At 44.8% G+C, this 17,570-nt stretch overlaps 1 protein-coding gene across 2 annotated transcripts; it reads left to right on the forward strand.

Moving 5' to 3' along the window:
• The first annotated feature begins 4,655 nt into the window (after positions 1 to 4,655).
• On the forward strand, positions 4,656 to 16,748 carry CCDC42 (coiled-coil domain containing 42). Of its 2 annotated transcripts, XM_016154655.2 has the most exons (7): positions 4,829 to 4,911; positions 5,257 to 5,362; positions 5,662 to 5,766; positions 7,354 to 7,551; positions 12,536 to 12,757; positions 12,952 to 13,110; positions 16,481 to 16,748. In XM_016154655.2, exons 1-7 carry the CDS (start codon positions 4,829 to 4,831, stop codon positions 16,556 to 16,558), a joined length of 951 nt encoding a protein of 316 aa, XP_016010141.1. In that variant the 3' UTR covers positions 16,559 to 16,748. The 2 variants fall into 2 exon arrangements, with proteins under 2 accessions (XP_016010142.1, XP_016010141.1); XM_016154656.2 differs by lacking the exon at positions 12,536 to 12,757 and having other exon boundaries at positions 4,656 to 4,911.
• The last annotated feature ends 822 nt before the right edge of the window (positions 16,749 to 17,570 follow it).

A 17,570-nucleotide genomic window follows, 5' to 3' on the forward strand; every position in this document is an offset into this window, starting at 1 on the left:
ACAAAAGGAAATTTCCTCAACACAATAAAGGTAGTTTATGAAAAGTCCTTACCTAACATCATAATCCATGGGAAAAACTGAAAGCTTTTCCTTTAAGATCCAGTACATGGCAAGGATGGCAACTCTAGCCACATACATTGTGAAAAAAAAAAAAATTAAATAACACAATAATATAAACGGTAAAAAGTAAATGTACCAGCACCCCTCCAATGCCATTTCCTTTCCCAGAAGTATGGTAATATCCTTCTAAAGCTTTTTCTATACTTAAATCATACACACATGCATGTATGCACACATATACATGTGTGTACATACATATGTGCACACACACACGTGCACATACACTGACTAGGTCACACTATACAGACTGTTCTGCATCTTGCTTTTGTCACACAACATTTTACATCCATGTCTATGCATATATATCAATCACACTCTTCTTGGAAGTTGTATAATATTACATTAAATTCTAATAGTTTTTCATTAATTAACCATTCTCTTGTATATTCGCAGTATGTGATCATAATATCTGCTGTTATATGAAAAAGAGGGGAAAAAAGGAAAGCAATTTTATTGTCTTTTTGAAGTCAATCTAAAATGATTGTAGTGATACAAGAAAGCCTATGTCCCTAACTTTAACAAGAACATCTCTGCAAATTTTAATGTTATCTGCAGGGTTTAGATAGATATTTTTTATCATGTTAATAAAGTGTCATTGTACACTAAGAGTTTGTTTTTTAATCAAAATGAATGTTGAATTTTTCAATGCCACGTTGGCATCTATGGCAATGATAATAAGTCTTTTCTCTTGAAACATATCGATACAATTAATTTTATTAATAGATTTCTTAACATCAAACTATTTTTATATTCATGGTTCTGGTGAATTATTTTTTTAATATTACACTAAATTAAATTTGACAATGTTTCCATTAGGATTATCATAGATGAGATTGTGATTGGCCTGTTTTTTTTCTTTCTTTTTTGTCAGTTAGTTTCTTTATGAAGCTCTGCTTTCAACTTAATTTCAAACATCCTTTTAGTTCTCAAAAGGAGTACAGCACAAACTGGTTTGATGCTCATCGAATTAGTTTCCTCTTTTGGGGAACACAGTTAGCCCTTTGCATAGTAACCAGTCCTGTGGTTAGTGAACAAAAGGTCAGTGAACAAAAGTGATGATTAGTTTGTTCAGAGCAGAAGGACCTTTTTTTTTTCTCTTTCTCTCTTTCCTCATCCACAGCAATCATAGAGGTCATGGAGCTGCAAGATGGAAAGGTCTTAGACCCTTTACTACTTGGAAGAAAATCTCCCAGGAAAGCTGCCTCACTAGGAAAATCCACATTGGACCTTCTTAAGCTACTCAGACTCGAGGCTGTTACAGTAACTATTACAATACAATACAAGGAGTTTTCCATAACATCCATTTCGAAATATCCAGTCATACACCACATAGCGACTTTTGGGTCAACGACATACCACATCTATGACAGTACAGTGGTCCCTTATGATTATGCAGTGAAAGGTTTAGTAGAAGCTTTTGCAGACTTAACAAGCTCCCTAAAAAGTTTGAAAACACAGATCCCAACACTGAAAGGTTTTCATTAACAGAAAGGAATGTTCATGGTGCATCGTCCGCCTACAAGTAAATCTATGATGAAAAAAGAAACCAGTCAAGCAAACTACCATATATCTGGAATGAGTGATACCTCCTCAAGAAAAGCCTGAGGCAGGTCCTTCAGGAGGTATTCCAGAAGGCATTACTATCATAGGACATGACTACACCATGCATGTTTTCACTTGAAGACTTTCCAATGGGACAAGATGTGGAGGTGGAAGACAATGATATTGATGATCCTGACCTTTATAGGCTAAACTTATAAATATATATGTTTCTATCTTAGTTTTCGATAAAACTTAAATAAAAATTTTAAGTGAAAAACTTATAGAATGGGGTATACAGAAGGAAAATATTTTTGTACAGCTGTAATGTTTTTTAAGCTAAGTATATTACAAAAGAGTGAAAAAGTAAAAATGAGTCAAAAGTTTAAAAAATTAAAGTTTATAAAGTAAAAAAGTTACAGTAAGTGAAGGTTAACTATTGAGGGAAGAAAAATATCTTTTATAATCTGGGGTAGCCTAAGTGTACAGTGCTAATAAAGTCTACGGTAGTGCACGGTAAGGTCCCAGGCCTTCATGTTCACTCACTGCTCTCTCGCTGACTCCCCCAGAGCAACATCCATCCTGCAAGCGCCCTTCATGGGAAGTACCCTGTATATGTGTATCTTTTTTCATCTTTTATAACAAATTTTTACTGTACCTTTTCTATGTTTAGATATATTTAAATATACAAATACTATTATGTTACAATTGCCTACAGCACTCAGTGTAGTAACATGCTGTACAGGTTTGTAGCCTGAGAGCAGTAAGCTGTATGATATAGGCTAGGTGTACATAGTAGGCTAGACCACCTAGGTTTGTGTAAGTGCACCCTACGATGTTCACACAACTATCGAATCCCCCAAGGACACATTTCTCAAAACATACACTCGTTAAGTGACATAACTGTATTTAAATAATTTATTTGCATGACTCCACTTTAAGTGAAATATAATACACATATGAAATATAACAGACAAAAATGGTTTCCTTGTCCTAGGTACTCTATTGTGTACCAGCACTATGCTGGTCTGTATGACAGAATGTTTTTTGAGATATTAACCCAGATTATTTTTTCTGATATTTTAAAGCAGATAATTGTCTCAGAGGGAAGATGGGACAGGACAAAAAAGAGAAAATATTATGTCTATTGGTTTCCAACAACCTAAATCCATTAGGAGATTTTACTAGTTGCCTCAGAGGTATCTAGTAAAATCTAGATACCTGTCAAGATAGAAAAGAAGCGGAGGAGAAAGCAGTGCCGGCTCAGGGAGGGAAGAGGAGGGGAGCGGGCAGAGCCCAGACCTCGGTGAGCACAGTCGGCAGCCTCTGGAAAGACAGAGAGGGAGAGGAATGGTGGTGGGTGATGAGGGCGAAGATTCTCATGACCCTCATGCAAGACACAGACCAAGGGGCAGGAGGAGCTCCCAGATGTGAGAGGTGCACCAAGAGGAGATCTGAGAGGTACATAGCAGCTACCTGTATGCACCAATCTGGCCCTGGACCACCTGATTCCATAGACGCAACAAGGAGGTCTCTATGTACCAGGGCAAACAGGTGATTAGAGAAACAGCCTCTTCCTCAAGGGTTGGCATAACGGTACCCCTCAGGGTAAAGGAAGAGAAACCCCAAAGTGACTTGCCAGGCTCTAAGAATAAACAGGAGAAAAACAAACCCCTTTGAAGAGCTTATGTTGGGTTCTTGTTATCACCCTGCTGGGTCTGTTTCCTTGGGGGGCGCTCCTAAGGATCGCCATCTTTGGTGGGGTAAGCATGCTGGGAGGTGGAGATGTGTGCTGTGGGTGGGGTGGGGGCTCTTTTGCTAAGGACACGGGGCAGGCTGGAAGGGGCAAGCTCTGGAAAAGGGGCTGGGGGGAGGTGAGAATGGGGGAGGGCGGGAGTGAGCAGCGACCCCACCAGTCTCTTGCTCCCCCTCCAGGATTTAGGGAGAAGTGTGGCAGCCAGCAGGGGGAACCAGAAGATCAGCAATGTCGCGGAGGTGGGCTTGCTGAGCTCTCTCGCTCGACCTTGCTCACCCGCGCGCCGATCTAGAGCAGATCAAGGCCACGCGGTGGGCGTGAGCAAAGGGGTCAAGAAAGTGGAGAGCAGAGCCAGGGGGCCGCAGTGAGCTCAAGGTCCCTAAGGCGAGGACCCTAAGGCGCTCTTTTCACACCCACGGTCTCAATTTTAAGACGTTGGACCTCAGGCCAAATGAGCTTATGTTCTGACCAGATCAAGAAAAGCATCCATCATAAAGTAAACATATAAAATGTGTGATTTATGTTACCACGGTTTGTAATTTCTTCATATTTTAATATTCTGCCTTCACCAAAAGATGGTACTGGCCCTGAGTCTGTCATCTTCCCAGGAGTCTTGCCCTAGACCCTCCTCCATATTCCCCTCCTCTCGCCCGGGGCAGGGAAGGGGCGGGGATTGGGGAAGGAGGGGTTCTTTAGCTTCTTGCCTATCCCTCAACCTCTATCCCACCACACACACCCCTACACATCCTTCACTCAGCACTGGGTTCTCAACTTCAGTTTTCCTTCCATTCTTGCCAGGTCCCCCATTTCTCTGTTCACCCCCCGCACCTCTGCCTCAGTTAAACACTTTCCTTCCATTTTTTCTTTTCGGCCATCTGTCCCAGGCCCAGCCCCCTTCCTCACCCTCACACACCCCTGCACGCGGGAGGAGGCCCCAGGGGCCAGCCTCCCTCGCAAGGAGGCCCCTCTACCAAAACACCGTATATTGGTCATGGACACCAGACCCTGCCTCCCAGCCCTGGACGCACATCTAATCAGGCTTAACTTCCATCCCGAAGCTCCTGAGGGGTAAATGCACAAGCAGAGAGTGGGACCCCAGCTGGAGTAGGGTTAGTGGGGCAGGGGTCAAGGAGCAAAGCCTGGGTTCCATATGTGGTCCACAGAACCCGGCGGCCTGTTGCTAGGTAACCAGAGCTCCTTTCAGTCCTCAACGCATCATCCTGACCCGCGGATCAGCAGCCCCCAGCCATCTTTCTCGGAGTCACTCAGACACCTCCGCTCTCTGTGGACCCTGAAAAGCAGGAGGAAGGGAGAAGGGAGAGCCCAACCACTAACCCTGATCCATTTGTGGCTCCACTATCAATTGTTTCACTGTGAAGATTCAGCTGCCTGGGCCGTTAGGTCATCGCCACCATGAGCTTGGGCATCATGGAGGAGGAGGATCTGGCCGAGTACTTCCGGCTGCAGTATGGGGAGCGTCTGCTGCAACTGCTACAGTGAGTGTCTGAGGATCTCGGGGACCCCCTCTCTGCCTAGGATCCCCCACACCCACCCATGCCCCACCTTCCCTTCCTACTCCCAGTGTCTCAAATCACCTCGCCCCATCACCCTGGCACCAATTCACCTGCATTAACCTGGTTCCCCACTCCTTATCACCCTGCTCCAGCTTGCTTCTCAGATACTAACACAGCCCTCTCTCCCTCCAACACACCATTACTTTCACTCCAGTGAGGGACAGGACCCCCTTCCCTCCCCATGGGTATCTTCATGGGTCACTCCCAGTACCAGCCTACTCCAGGTACTCAGAACCCACGAGACCCCCTTACCTATGTCTTGGGCAGGAAATTTCCCAACATTGAGGAGCAGTCGGAGTCCCCATCCATACGGCTACTGGAGAAGAAAAAGGAGGCCAAGATCATGCACCATGCTATGTTGCAGAAGAAGGAGGTATGGGAATAGGGGGTGGGTACAGGAGGGACCGCAGAGAGAGCCTGAGGACAGCCCTTCATTTTGTGGGTGGCAGTGGCTAGAACCAGGGGTCCTGGGCGGTGGTTCTGTGTTCCCTCTGTGGAGACAGACACAATTCAGGCCTTGCAGGTACCAGTGTCCTGGGATGCTCTGCTCTGAACCAGGGGTGGGGTGGAAAGTGGGAGGCCTGGGCATAGAGGCACCGGGGCAGGGATGCTGGGGCCTTCCTCGGTACCCAAGTCAGAACCCTCCTGACCTCTCCACTTCCCCACCTCCAGACATTTCAGCGCAGAATGGAAACCCTGAACCTGCGCTGGGAGGAACTGGGCATTAAGGAGGCCCAGCTGAAGGCCCACATTCAGAAGTTTGAGCAATTCATCCAGGTATGAGGGATTTTGGCCTGCTGCAGCAGGCCAGGGGCACCCACACTCTGCGGCCCCCTTCCTCCTCCTCCTTCTCTTCCATCTCCTCCTCCTCGTTGCTTTTGCTGGCTCCTCATCCTGAGTTAGATGTCTCTTCTATGCTCAGCAATGCCTGGGGCTTCTCCTTTTACATCCTCACTTATTGCTATTTGTAATTTCTTGTTTACCTGTCAGTCTCTGCCCCTTCTAGATTGCCGTTTACCATTTCCTTGCCCATACCTGGTATATACAATTTATCCAATGAATGAATGAACAGATGATGAATGAATGAATGAATGAATGAATGTGCTATGGTCAGGGTCAGGCACTGGGAGAGAAAAATAAGTCAGGATTTTAGTCCCCCCTACTCACCCCTCCCCACCCTCCTGGAACTGAGGGCCCAGGGAGGGGTGGTTGAAGGACCAGAGTCCATTCTGAGGCAACTCCTCTCAATTGGTCCTTTGAGGAGCGATTTAGCCATTTTAAAATCCAGGTTTCTCCAAAGAGGAAGGGCCTGGCCCAGCTCCAGGGAGTAATCGCTGGCCTCTGCTACAGGAGAGTCCTGCTCTTAAGCATCTTGTCTTGCTCTGTGTCTAAACCAGGTGAGAAAGGAAGCTAATGGACCAGGCATCTTTTCCAGAGATCCAGTCTTTCTTACTGGCCAGAGAAATGCTAGCGGAGTGGTTGGGACAGTAGGAGGTTTGAGGGTGAGGGGTTCTCCAGGTGGTTACCAGAGGACCAGCAGTGTCAGAATCCTGGAAAGCTTGTTACAAATAGACTCCTGGAACTCTCCTCTCTCTTTGCTTTCAGTAGTCCTGAGGTCAAGGTCTAGCAACTGTATTTTAAAAAATCTTCCCAGGAGATAGCGATGCACAGTTAGACTTGAAAACCACCAGTTTAGGGCCCGCCAGTCCTCTCTTGGACGTATGGGGCACAGTACAAATCTGCCAAGTGCCTTCTTCACATGCCTCCAAGTGTCCACCAAATGCTACCACCACACATGCCCATCCAGTGGATTCACAGGAGCCCCTGAAGAGGGAAGGAAGCCACACAAATGCATTGCGGTTGTGGGTTTCCCCCCTAATCTTTCAGAGGGAGCTTTGCAAGAGGAATAGAAGTGTGGTCAGCTCAGTTATAGTAGCTGAGCCTCATGTCTTTTCCTGGGCATCAAATTGCCTGCACCATCTTCTTCTCCTGTCTGAGCCTGATGCCAGTCTGAGCTACTAGCTACATGCTCTATGAAATGGCCTTGCCCCATCAGGCCCTCTGGACCAGGCTCATCGCCTATCTCATCTCCCTACAGCTTGAGCACTATTGCCCCAGCTTTTGGAGGGAAGAGAGGGGCTACTGCCTCTCATTTTTTTACAGTTGGAGAAATTGAGGCACCGAGTACCAAATCAGGAGAAAATTCAAGCCTCCTAGCCCATATGGGTGGCCCAGTGATCCCTGTCCATCCTCAGTGTGGCTCCAGTTCAACAACAAGAAAAGAAGCCTTGTGGGGGCACCATCGGCCTGGGCCCCAAGGAGGGCGGGGCAAATGCCTGACAGATGCCACTTTCCTGGCCCCAGGAGAATGACCAGAAACGGATCCGAGCACTGAAGAAAGCCAACAAAGAGCGAGACCTCAAGAGGCAGCGCATGCGTGAGCTGGCCAAGGCTAAGCAGGAGATGGCAGCCCTGCGGCTGGAGCACCAGCGACTGAGCAGCAAGCTGCAGGACTACTCCATCTTCAACAAGTACCTGGAGAAGGTGGTGGAGAACTCCGAGGTGAGTGGGTTGAGAGTTCCTCCCTCAGCCCCACTTCCTCTTCTCCAGGGCATGGGGCTATAGGGGCTTGGGGACCCTCTGCAGGGATGGTCACCCTACTCTAAGGACATGCTTCCAGCACTAAAGGGCAGCTAGAAAAGACCCCTGGTAAGTGTTGGGGACTGGGTGGTATATCTTGGTGTCTGCGTGAGTGAGCTATGTAAATGTCTGTCTATGGGTGATGTGTGTGTTCAGAGAATGAGGTTTCTTTTTGCAGCACCAACAATAAGCTTTGCCTGCATCAGGATGTGGCCTGCGTCTCTCCCTGCTTCTCCTCCTCCCTGGTGTTTATGTTTACTTGAGAATAAATGGAGAGGGGAAGAGAGAGAAACTGGAAAGCACCCAACCTAATGCAGAGCTTGAGAGCTTAGGATGTGCTGGTCCTGAGCGAGGTGCACTCACTAGTCCCCGGAAGAAAGCCATCCATCGTGTCACCTGGTTGCCTAGGAGGAAATGGAGGCTCAGAGAGGTTAGGTAATCTGCTTAGGGTCTCACAGCCAGTCAGTGGCAGAGCTTTTGCTTCTAACCACTCCTCTGTGGGCTTCGCATTGCCATTGACAACTACTCTTCCTATAGTCACCTAGTTGTCAGAGCTACGGGAACTTCCCTGCCCTCTTCCCACCCATGCATCTTGCAGTACCCTTGAACAACACAGGATGAACTGTACAGGTCCACTTATACACAGATTTTTTTACAATAGACACTTTGAGAAAGCTCCAGATGAGTGAATAGCCTAAAACATGACATAAACTTACAGTATCGATAAATACAGTACAGTACTATAAATGTACTTTTTCTTCCTTATGATTTTCTTAATATTTCTCTATCTTTATGGTAAGAATGTAGCATATAATACATATAACATTCAAAGTATATGTTAATCGACTATTTATGTTATGAGTAAGACATAACAGGCAACAGACTATTAGTAGTTAAGTTTTGGGGGAGTCAAAAGCTAGTTATATGTGGACTTAATCCAGTAATAAGTTATTGTGACCCTGGAAGTTCCCATGGGCTTTGTGTCTCAATAAAACTTAAAATATCTGGGTTCATTGGCTAACAAAACAAAACAGAAGTTATACTTGGATTTGCCACTGCACCCCTAACCCCTGAGTCGTTCAAAGGTCAACTATATTTGAAACTGTCAGATGCTTCTCCTTAAGCACACCTTTGTACTTTCCTCTGGGACCCCTCCCTCCTCTCCTTTCTTCCTATCTCTGGCCCTTCCTCCTCAGGCTCCTCCAGGGGCTCCTCTTCCTAGCTCCTTCCCTTAAATATTCCTCAGGTCTTTGTCCCAAACCTTCCACTTTACTCCCTGACCAATTCCCTGAGCCTCCTGTGGGTACCGTCTGTGTCAGTGACTATCCACCCGACTTTCCCCATGCCCCCACGTCCCACGTGACAGCATCAGGTAGGACCCCTTACCAGGGCAGAGCGAGGTATACAGTATACCTCTCTGGTATGGATCAATGTCCTGTGGAGGGCGTGGAGAGATAAAAGATGCAGAGCTTTTTAAAGTCTCAGCAATTTCCATATAGAATGATTTACCTCATTTATGTATGTATGAGTCCCTAATCTGTGTTTTTTCCTCCATTCTAAGGTACTACTTATTGTACCATAAATTATTCATTTAACAATTGGGGTTTTGTTTTTGTTTTTGTTTTTTGGTGGGGGGATGAGGGAAGACCACTATATCAAAGCAGCAGTTAAATGATAAGATATGACTCAAATTCAGAGCTGATAAAACGTATGTCTTAGAACTGAGGAGATTGGCCAGTATCTCTCTGGCCCATATCTCCCTCCTGAGCTTCAGGCTCCCACATCCAATTTATTGAGTCCACAGCTGATCTCATCTGCTTCCTGCCATCCCTGGCCAGCCTCCTGCTGGTGTGTCTGGTGCTGGTGAATGGCATAGCCCCCACCCACAGCCCCCAATCACAGCCTCATCATAACTCGAGCCTCATTCTTGACTCCTCCTCCTCCCTCATTCTCCATAGCCATCAATCAGCAAATCTGGTCTGTTCTGCCTCCTAAGTATTTCTGGAATCCAGCGCCTGCCCCTTCCTCATCCAGACCACCAATGTACCCCATCTGGAGTTCAACTTTACGTTATTCCTGGCCACCAGCCTGTCCAGCATTCTACAACCAGCGTGGTCCCTCTTTCTCTCTTCCTTTCTCTCTCTTTCCTTCTTTCTTTTTCTTTCAAAATATTTTAAACATACCGGAAAGTATAGAGAAATATATAACAGCACCCAAGTACTCACCACAGTTTTGTCAAATCTTAATATTGTCCCCTATTTGCCCCCAATTCTTTTTTCTTTAATGAAACACTGCAGGTAATTGAAAACCCTTGTGTACTCACCTTCTGAACTCTGTTCTCCCCCCCCCCTTAAAAATAACCAGATCTCTGATTTTCTGATTTCTCATTCACATGCTTGTTTTTATTGCTTTGTCAACATATTACATCTCCATAAACTATGAATAGTATTGTATATGTCCTTTGTGACTTTCTTTTTTTGATCAATATTTTTAAAAACTTTTTATTATGAAAAATTTCAAGCATATACAAAAGTAGAACGAATAGTCTATTGAATGCTCATTATCATCAGCTAATTTCAGTTATTATCAGCTCATAGTCATATCCCCCATACCTCCTACCCCTGCCATTTTGAAGCAAATGATATTTTTTTATCCATAAGTATTTTCATATATAACTTGAAAAGAGAAGGGCTCTTTTTAACATAGTCACAATACCATTGTCACACCTAGTAAAATTTTGATAATAATTTCTTAATATCAAATATCTAGTTGATGTTAAAATTCCCCCAGTTATTGCACAAAAGCTTTTTAGACAGTTGGTTTGTTCCAATCAGAGTTCAAACAAGGTCCCCACACTGCATTTGATGGATATGTTTCTCAAGTCACAGACATTATTATGCTGATCAAAAGCCAGACATAAAAGAGGACATACTATATGATTCCACTGATACGTTTAGAAACAGGTAAAATGAATCTTTGGTAATAGAAGTCACAATTTTGGTTTTCTCAGGAGTAGGGGACAGATATTGACTCACGAGGGCAGAAGACCCTTCTAGGGTGCTAGAAATGTTCTATCACTTCTTCATATATGGCTAGAATATGACCGTATAGAAAAGGACTTCATAAGGAGAACCTTCCCCTCATTAATTATTTGATCCCCATGTGGGTCTTAAAGAAGCCGGTTAAATGCTTGATTCTTTATTACAGTTTTCAGAATAAGTTGGCTCTCCAGCATCCTCTAAAAGTGACCTGTAATGTTGTTGTCATTATTAATTCATGGATTTTTAATATATTTGATGTGTTTCAATCCTTTGCACTTATTCTTACTGATGGTCAAAGTGTTGCATCTTTGGACAGTGGAAGTCCCTTCAAAGAGAGTCCTTTTGCCATCAGCATTAATTTTGAAGAGGTGCTCCTTGTAGCTCTGATGTAGTCCATTCATTTTAACTTGTATGCTGTTGCATCACGTGCTGAGTGAACTTTCAGAAATACAGACATGAAGTTATCTCTCTGCTTCTTAAAATCCTTCAAAGGATGGAGTTCACACTCCTTCTCAGGGTTTACTGGGCACTGTTTTTTTTTACTTCTCCAGATCAATCTCTTCCTCCCCATCTTGAACTTAGGCTATTCATACTAAACTCTCTCTCAAGCATCCTGAACATGCCATACATGCCCCATCATCTTTACCCAGGCTGTTTCCTCTACCTGTACTTCCTCACCTTCTCCCACCTGCCTTTGCCTGGCTACCTTCTGTTCATATCTTTGGTCTCATTCCAGCCATCCTTTCCCCCAGGAAACCTTTTCTGGCTGTTCCTATCTCCTCTAATGCTGGGTTGGGTGGCCCTTCCCCACAGAGACATATCTGGGGAAAGGTTAGCAGGGCAGTTCCCAGAACACCAATCTATCACTAGAAATGTCATGAAATGAACAAAGTGCTCAGGGAGTATCCCCTGGGTGGCTGGACGGCACACTTTGATAAACACTTGGGGAGATGATTTGGCACCCTGGAACTGATGCTCACACTGTCTTCTAAAGAGTGAAGGTTGCAGGGCTTCTCTTCTGTTGGGGTGGCCCGAGAGTTAGGACCAGTGTGGCATAGCTCGGGACCATGCTGGAGGAGGCAGCTGAGCCTGGCAGGCTTCCTGCTCCACTGGTATCCTCCCCAGCCTCTGCTAGAGGGAGACCTCAGCAAATGTTAAACAAATATCAGAGAATGCCATGTCGAAAATATTACACCCACAATCTCCATCCAGCCCCATCCCCAGTCATAGATAGGGCTTATCACTCTGCGTTGTAACTGACTATTTACTTGTCTGTCGGTTCTCCCTCCCTCCACGCCACCCCAAGTTATAGGCTTCATAAGAAGAGGGTATGGCTTTCTTATCTCCTGCTCTGTCCCTAGTCTTTAGAATAGTTCCGGGCTTGTACTTGGTTCTTGGTACATTCTTGTTGAATAGAATCATTATTGCCTTGGGAGACATCTCAAAATGCACCTCCTCCCCCCCTTCCCACTCCCACTGGCAATTCTCTAGCCTAGAATCACCTGGAATTCTCAGCCTAGAATCACTTTTTGCAAAATTCAGATGCCAGGGACCACCTCAGACCTGTTTACTAATCCAAATCTCTGGGGGTGGAGCCTGCTGTGTCCTTTTAAAAGCTCCTGGGGTGATTCCAACATGCAGTCAAGACTGAGAAGCCCAGGTCCAGTGGCATGTACCCCCAACGCATGGCCCATGACCCATGTCAACCTTGGAGGAGCAAGCGGCCGGACTGCAACGTCCTCACAGGCTCTGCCCATTACCCTTGGCCCAGGCCAAGGCATCTAGACCAAGAGTTGGCGGGCAGCAGGGGCACCTGTGCGGGCCCTCTGGGCTGGCAGTGCAGTGACCTGAGCCCTCCAATGTAGTTTGAAGAGATCCACGAAGTGATAGCGCGCTACAAGACGCTGGTGAGCATGCACTATGACCTTATGCAGTCAGCCCAGGAGGGCCAGGAGAAGATCGAGCGCGCCAAGGCGCGGCTGGCGCGCTACATGGAAGAGAAGGACGACGAGATCCTGCAGCACAACAACGAGCTGGCACGCCTGCAGATGCGCTTTGACCGCGCCCGCAGCGATGTCATCATCTGGGTGAGCGGCCAGGATAGGCAGGGGGCTTCTAGGTGCTCGATACAAGTAAGGGAAGGTGTCTCTTTTTTTCTCTCTCTCTCCCTCACACCCACTTCCTCCCTCTCCCCCAACTTCTACCCTCTCTCCCCCTCCCCCTCCCTCCTCTCCCTCTCCCGCTGCGCTGCGTTCAAGCCCCGCTCTTAACCCCTCTCTAGGAATCTCGCTGGGCACACATCCAGAACACTGCTGCCAAGAAGACCCTCTTGCTTGGCACCATTAAGATGGCAACGCTGAACCTCTTCCAGATTGTGAGCAAGCAGCTGAAGGAGACAACCTATGTGGCCCTGGAGGACACGCACAAACAGCTGGACATGGTAAGAAGAAGTGCAGGTGCCAGGTGGGCTGCGCCTGCTGAGCCAAGATGGTTCTTGATTGGTTGAATCAAGGGATGAACAGGACAAAGTTATAGTTCTCAAACGTTAACAGGATCAGAATCACCTGGGGGCTCCGGAGTATTGATGGGTCCCGGCCCTGAAGTCTCTGACTCAATAGGTCTGAGATGAGAACCCATGAATTTCCATTTTCAACCCATGAATTTCCATTTTCCCAGGTGATTGATGGTGCTGTTCTGGATTCCACACTTTGAGAACCACTGCATTAGAACTAAGACCCTGTCATTCCAATCAGCTTGAGCAGTAGCAGGGATCCACTACGAACTCATTGGTTCTATGCAATAGTCTTATTAAATTCTAGTGAGCTACTGAAGGCTTGTGCCTGAGGCCCATTCTTTGGGAAAAGAGAAAACTGGTGGAATTAGAGTCATGTTAGTACCCATCTGAGATTTTCCCCTTTGAAGTAACTGAAAGGAAATTGAAAAGGAAATAACTTTTTCACTGTATGATCCAAAGTTATTTGATGCCATGTCCATGTGCCACCTAAAATCATCTCACTTCTGACCAAAGTTAAACACATCCTACAATTTGAGAAATTCCCCACCAGCAGTGCATTAACCTTAGCTCTGCAGTGAAGTAATAGAAAGTAAGCTCCTGAAGACTGTGACTTTTGTTTTGTTTCCTGCTGTATCCACAGTATCAGGAACAATATCTCTGGCACATAGTAGACACTCAATAAGTATTTGATGGATGAAAATGAAACGCAAGCCAAAAAAAGCAATGGACTGACAGGCACTTTCCCTATTTAACCAAAAAAAAAAAAAAGAAAAGAAAAAAAAAGTAAAACTTGATAAAATGTAAAGAACTTCACCCACTGGTCATGGAAGAAGGGTTTCCCAAACCAAAGAATCAGCCTGCCTCTCAAGGCATATTAGAGCAGAATTACTGAAAGTCCAAGGGAATTTGTAAGAAAGTTTGTTCTGAAGCAGCAATTCTCAAACTCTTTGGTATATGGATACTTTGTGCTCTTAAAATTTATTGAAGACCCCCAATATGGGTTATATCTATTGATATTTACCATATTGGAAACTCAAACAGAAAAAAAAATTAAATATTTCATTCATTTTTAAATGACAATAAGAAGCATGTTAATATAAATAGCATTTTTAATGAAAAATACATTTTCAAAAAATATTTTGTTGGAAAAGTTGTATTATTCAACACTTTTGCAAATCTCTTTAATGTCTGGCTTCATAGAGGGTAGGTAGATTATCATATCTGCTTTTGCATTCATGCCGTTGTGATAGCCTAAGTCATGGAAACATCCCACTCTGGTAAAACCAACTCTATAGTTGTGAGACGATAAGAGTGAAAAAGATAAATAACATCTTAGTATGACTGTAAAAAGAGTTTTGGCCTTGCAGCCCCTCTGCCCAGCAGTAGGGTCTCAGAGATTCCTGGAGGACCTCAGGTTTCTTTCCTTTAGCAGTAGTAAAAAAAAAAAAAAATGGTAGGGCAGGATGTGGTGATTTCCAGCTCTTTGCCCCTTCCTGAGCATTCCCTGCTTAGATCACAGCTTCCAGCCCATCCACTGCAAAATTTAAGCTTTCTGACTCCTTCCCAATCTTGATTTGCCTCTACAAGAATACTCTATATTGCCCAAATGTTATTTTAAAATATCCTATTTCATTCCCATAGGATATGAGCCTGCTGACAGAAATACACATGATTGAGTAGCCTGAAAATTAAAAATAAAGACCAGGAAAAATATGTTAAAATCTGAGGTCAAGGCAAGAGAGAGAAATAAAGACCAAAGATTCTTGTATTACGAAGGACAGTAGTTCAAAAGGGACTATAGTTGTCTCTGAGCTTCCTGGTAACCAGAAGGAAAAGCAACACAGTTCTGGTACCAAAATAAGAAAACATAAGTTTTCCTCAGAGAGAGAGAACCTTTTCTAGGACTTAACTCTAACTGAAATTTCTCAAGGAGACTTCAGGGACACTCAATGAATAATGTTCCCAACAGTATCCCTACGACAGATCCAAGCATAATCTTTGGAAGGCAGCCATTTACCTAGAACTAGAAGCATGGTACCACAGTACGACTTAGGAAAAATGATTCTAAATAAGGCCAAGACAATTTGAATTCAATATACGGTGTCATGGAAGGCCCAGAATTATCCATGAATAAAGCTCAAACTGCCTGGAGCAGCATTTTCTAAACTGTTCTTGGGAAATCCTAGAATCCCAAGATGTTAGTAAGTTTCCTATAGGGGGACTAAAAGGACTCTATGGAGTAATAAACTTAGAAAACTCTAAAGTTAAACAAAGTTAGATGGTTTTTAAATACGAAACTTTGCAGAATCTTTGCTGTGGTTCTCCCCTGAGACCCTCTAGGCAGATAATGTTTCTGAAATGTACTTGACCACAGAACGCTTTTGGGGGGGTATGCGATTACTTATTATATGAACATAGTTTGAAAAATGCGAGACTTGTCTTCTCGGTAACCTTGAGAAAGTTCCTTTAATTCATTGACTTTTTTTTTCCATTAATTCAACAAATATTTATTGACTTCTAAGTAATTCACTGACTCTTTATTTCCTCATTTGCAAAATAGGAATTACATCAGTAATTGTAACAGTATTAGTGACTGACAGTTGTTGAGAGTTTCAGACTCTGTGTAGTCCCATCTCCAAGAACATTCTTGCAAAGGAGAAATTTTAGAACTGAGATCTTGGAGGCCATCTAGGCCAACCTTTTCCCCATCTTCCCTTTATAAAGATGAAGAAACTGAGTCCCAGAAAGATGAAGGGATTTTCCTAGAGGTGCATTGGATCCCCAGGTCTTCTGATTTATGAGGCACTGTCATACCAATTGCATGTTCTATAAAAGAGAAGCTACTGAATAGAATATAAACTTCTCTAGATAACTCAAGATTGTCATAATGAGCATCAGTTCTGGGTTTCAGGTAAATAACCACCAGAAAGGTTATTAAATTGTGGGGAGCCGTCTGCCCCAATGCTGGCTGGACTCTGCCTGCTACACACTTCTCATCCCCAGTCTGCTCAGGGTCCTCTCTCTCTTCTCCCTTTAGTTAATAAACGATCACCCTGTACTTTCTGCTGTCACTGTATCTGTCTCTACAAGTTCCCAACTCCTATTTATTGCTTTTAGTCTTCTAAGCCTGATCCCCCATTTCAGTTAAAATAATTGTTAAATAAGGGAAAGTGACCATAAGAAATCAGTCACAGGAAAATGGTGACTCCTTACATGCCTGGACATGCTTTTTTTTTTTTTACATGGAGTGGCCTGTTGCTGGGTGGGGTTAACTCTGGTCCCCTTGCCTTGTTAGATCCAGCAGTTTATTCAGGACCTGTCGGACATCTGGGCAGAGGTGAAGAAAAAGGACCAACAGCAGATCCGATTTTAAGGAGCAGCTATGGTTCCAGAATGTTCTGAAGCAGGGACTGTAAGAGAATAAGTTCCTGGTGAGCTCACAGTCCAGCCAGCCCCGTCCAGCCCTCTGGGACCCCTGCGCCTTTCTGCTGGCAGACACCCTGCCATTTTCCCCTTAGGCCTCAATCCGTCCCATCCCAGAGAACATTAAATTCTATAAGAAGTTTGCTTCCTAAGTTATCTCTCTTTTTGGTTGTTTATTCATAGCAAAGAGGGTTCATCGAAGAGAACCCCCAAAAGCACTCTTTCTTGAGGCTGATCACCACTAGGCTGCCCAGGGTCTAGAAACGAAATCTCAGGTCTGGTGTCTCCAAGGCTATGGACTTGCACACGTTATTCACATAGTCACCAGACCAATGGGATGAGTACACGGGACTCTTTTTCCTTTACCATTTCAAAAAAAAAAAATTAAGTTGGTGTTTCTAATTGAGGTACAGAGGCTCACTAGAAACTATGAAGGAAGCTTCTCAAGTCAGAGTTCCAGCTCTTCCCTGACTTTGGGAGCAAGCCGTGCTTTCCCATGCTCTGTGAACCCTAAAACTACAGTATGATATCAGCAACACTGACGTAGGAATAGCAGGCAGGTTGCCCAGTGACAGCAGGCTGGGATGATGGCTCAAAACCAGCAAAACTAAACTGCAAAGAGGTAAATGTAAAGTCTTACACTTCGGGTCAAAAACTGAGTTGCACATTTCTAAATCATCGACGGCAAAAGTCAGGTCAGAGACTAAACGAAGGAAGCAGCACTTATTTAGCATACGCTTCATGTTGATCATCCCAGTGAAAACTCTGTGTGGCACCATTTTCCCTGTCTTACCTAACAGGCCACTTGCTCAAGGACACAAGCGTCAGAATTCGTGCTGGGTCTGCCTGCCCTGGGTTTGGGCTCCTTTAGCCAGGCTGCCTCTCAGAAGGCAGAACTGCTGCTTTCCCCTCCAAAGCAGACCAAAACAGACCAAAACAAGACTCCTTGATTCCTCTGTGGC

The sequence above is a fragment of the Rousettus aegyptiacus genome, unplaced genomic scaffold (genome assembly GCF_014176215.1).
Source record: "Rousettus aegyptiacus isolate mRouAeg1 unplaced genomic scaffold, mRouAeg1.p scaffold_m13_p_6, whole genome shotgun sequence".
Taxonomy (NCBI): Eukaryota; Metazoa; Chordata; class Mammalia; order Chiroptera; family Pteropodidae; genus Rousettus; species Rousettus aegyptiacus.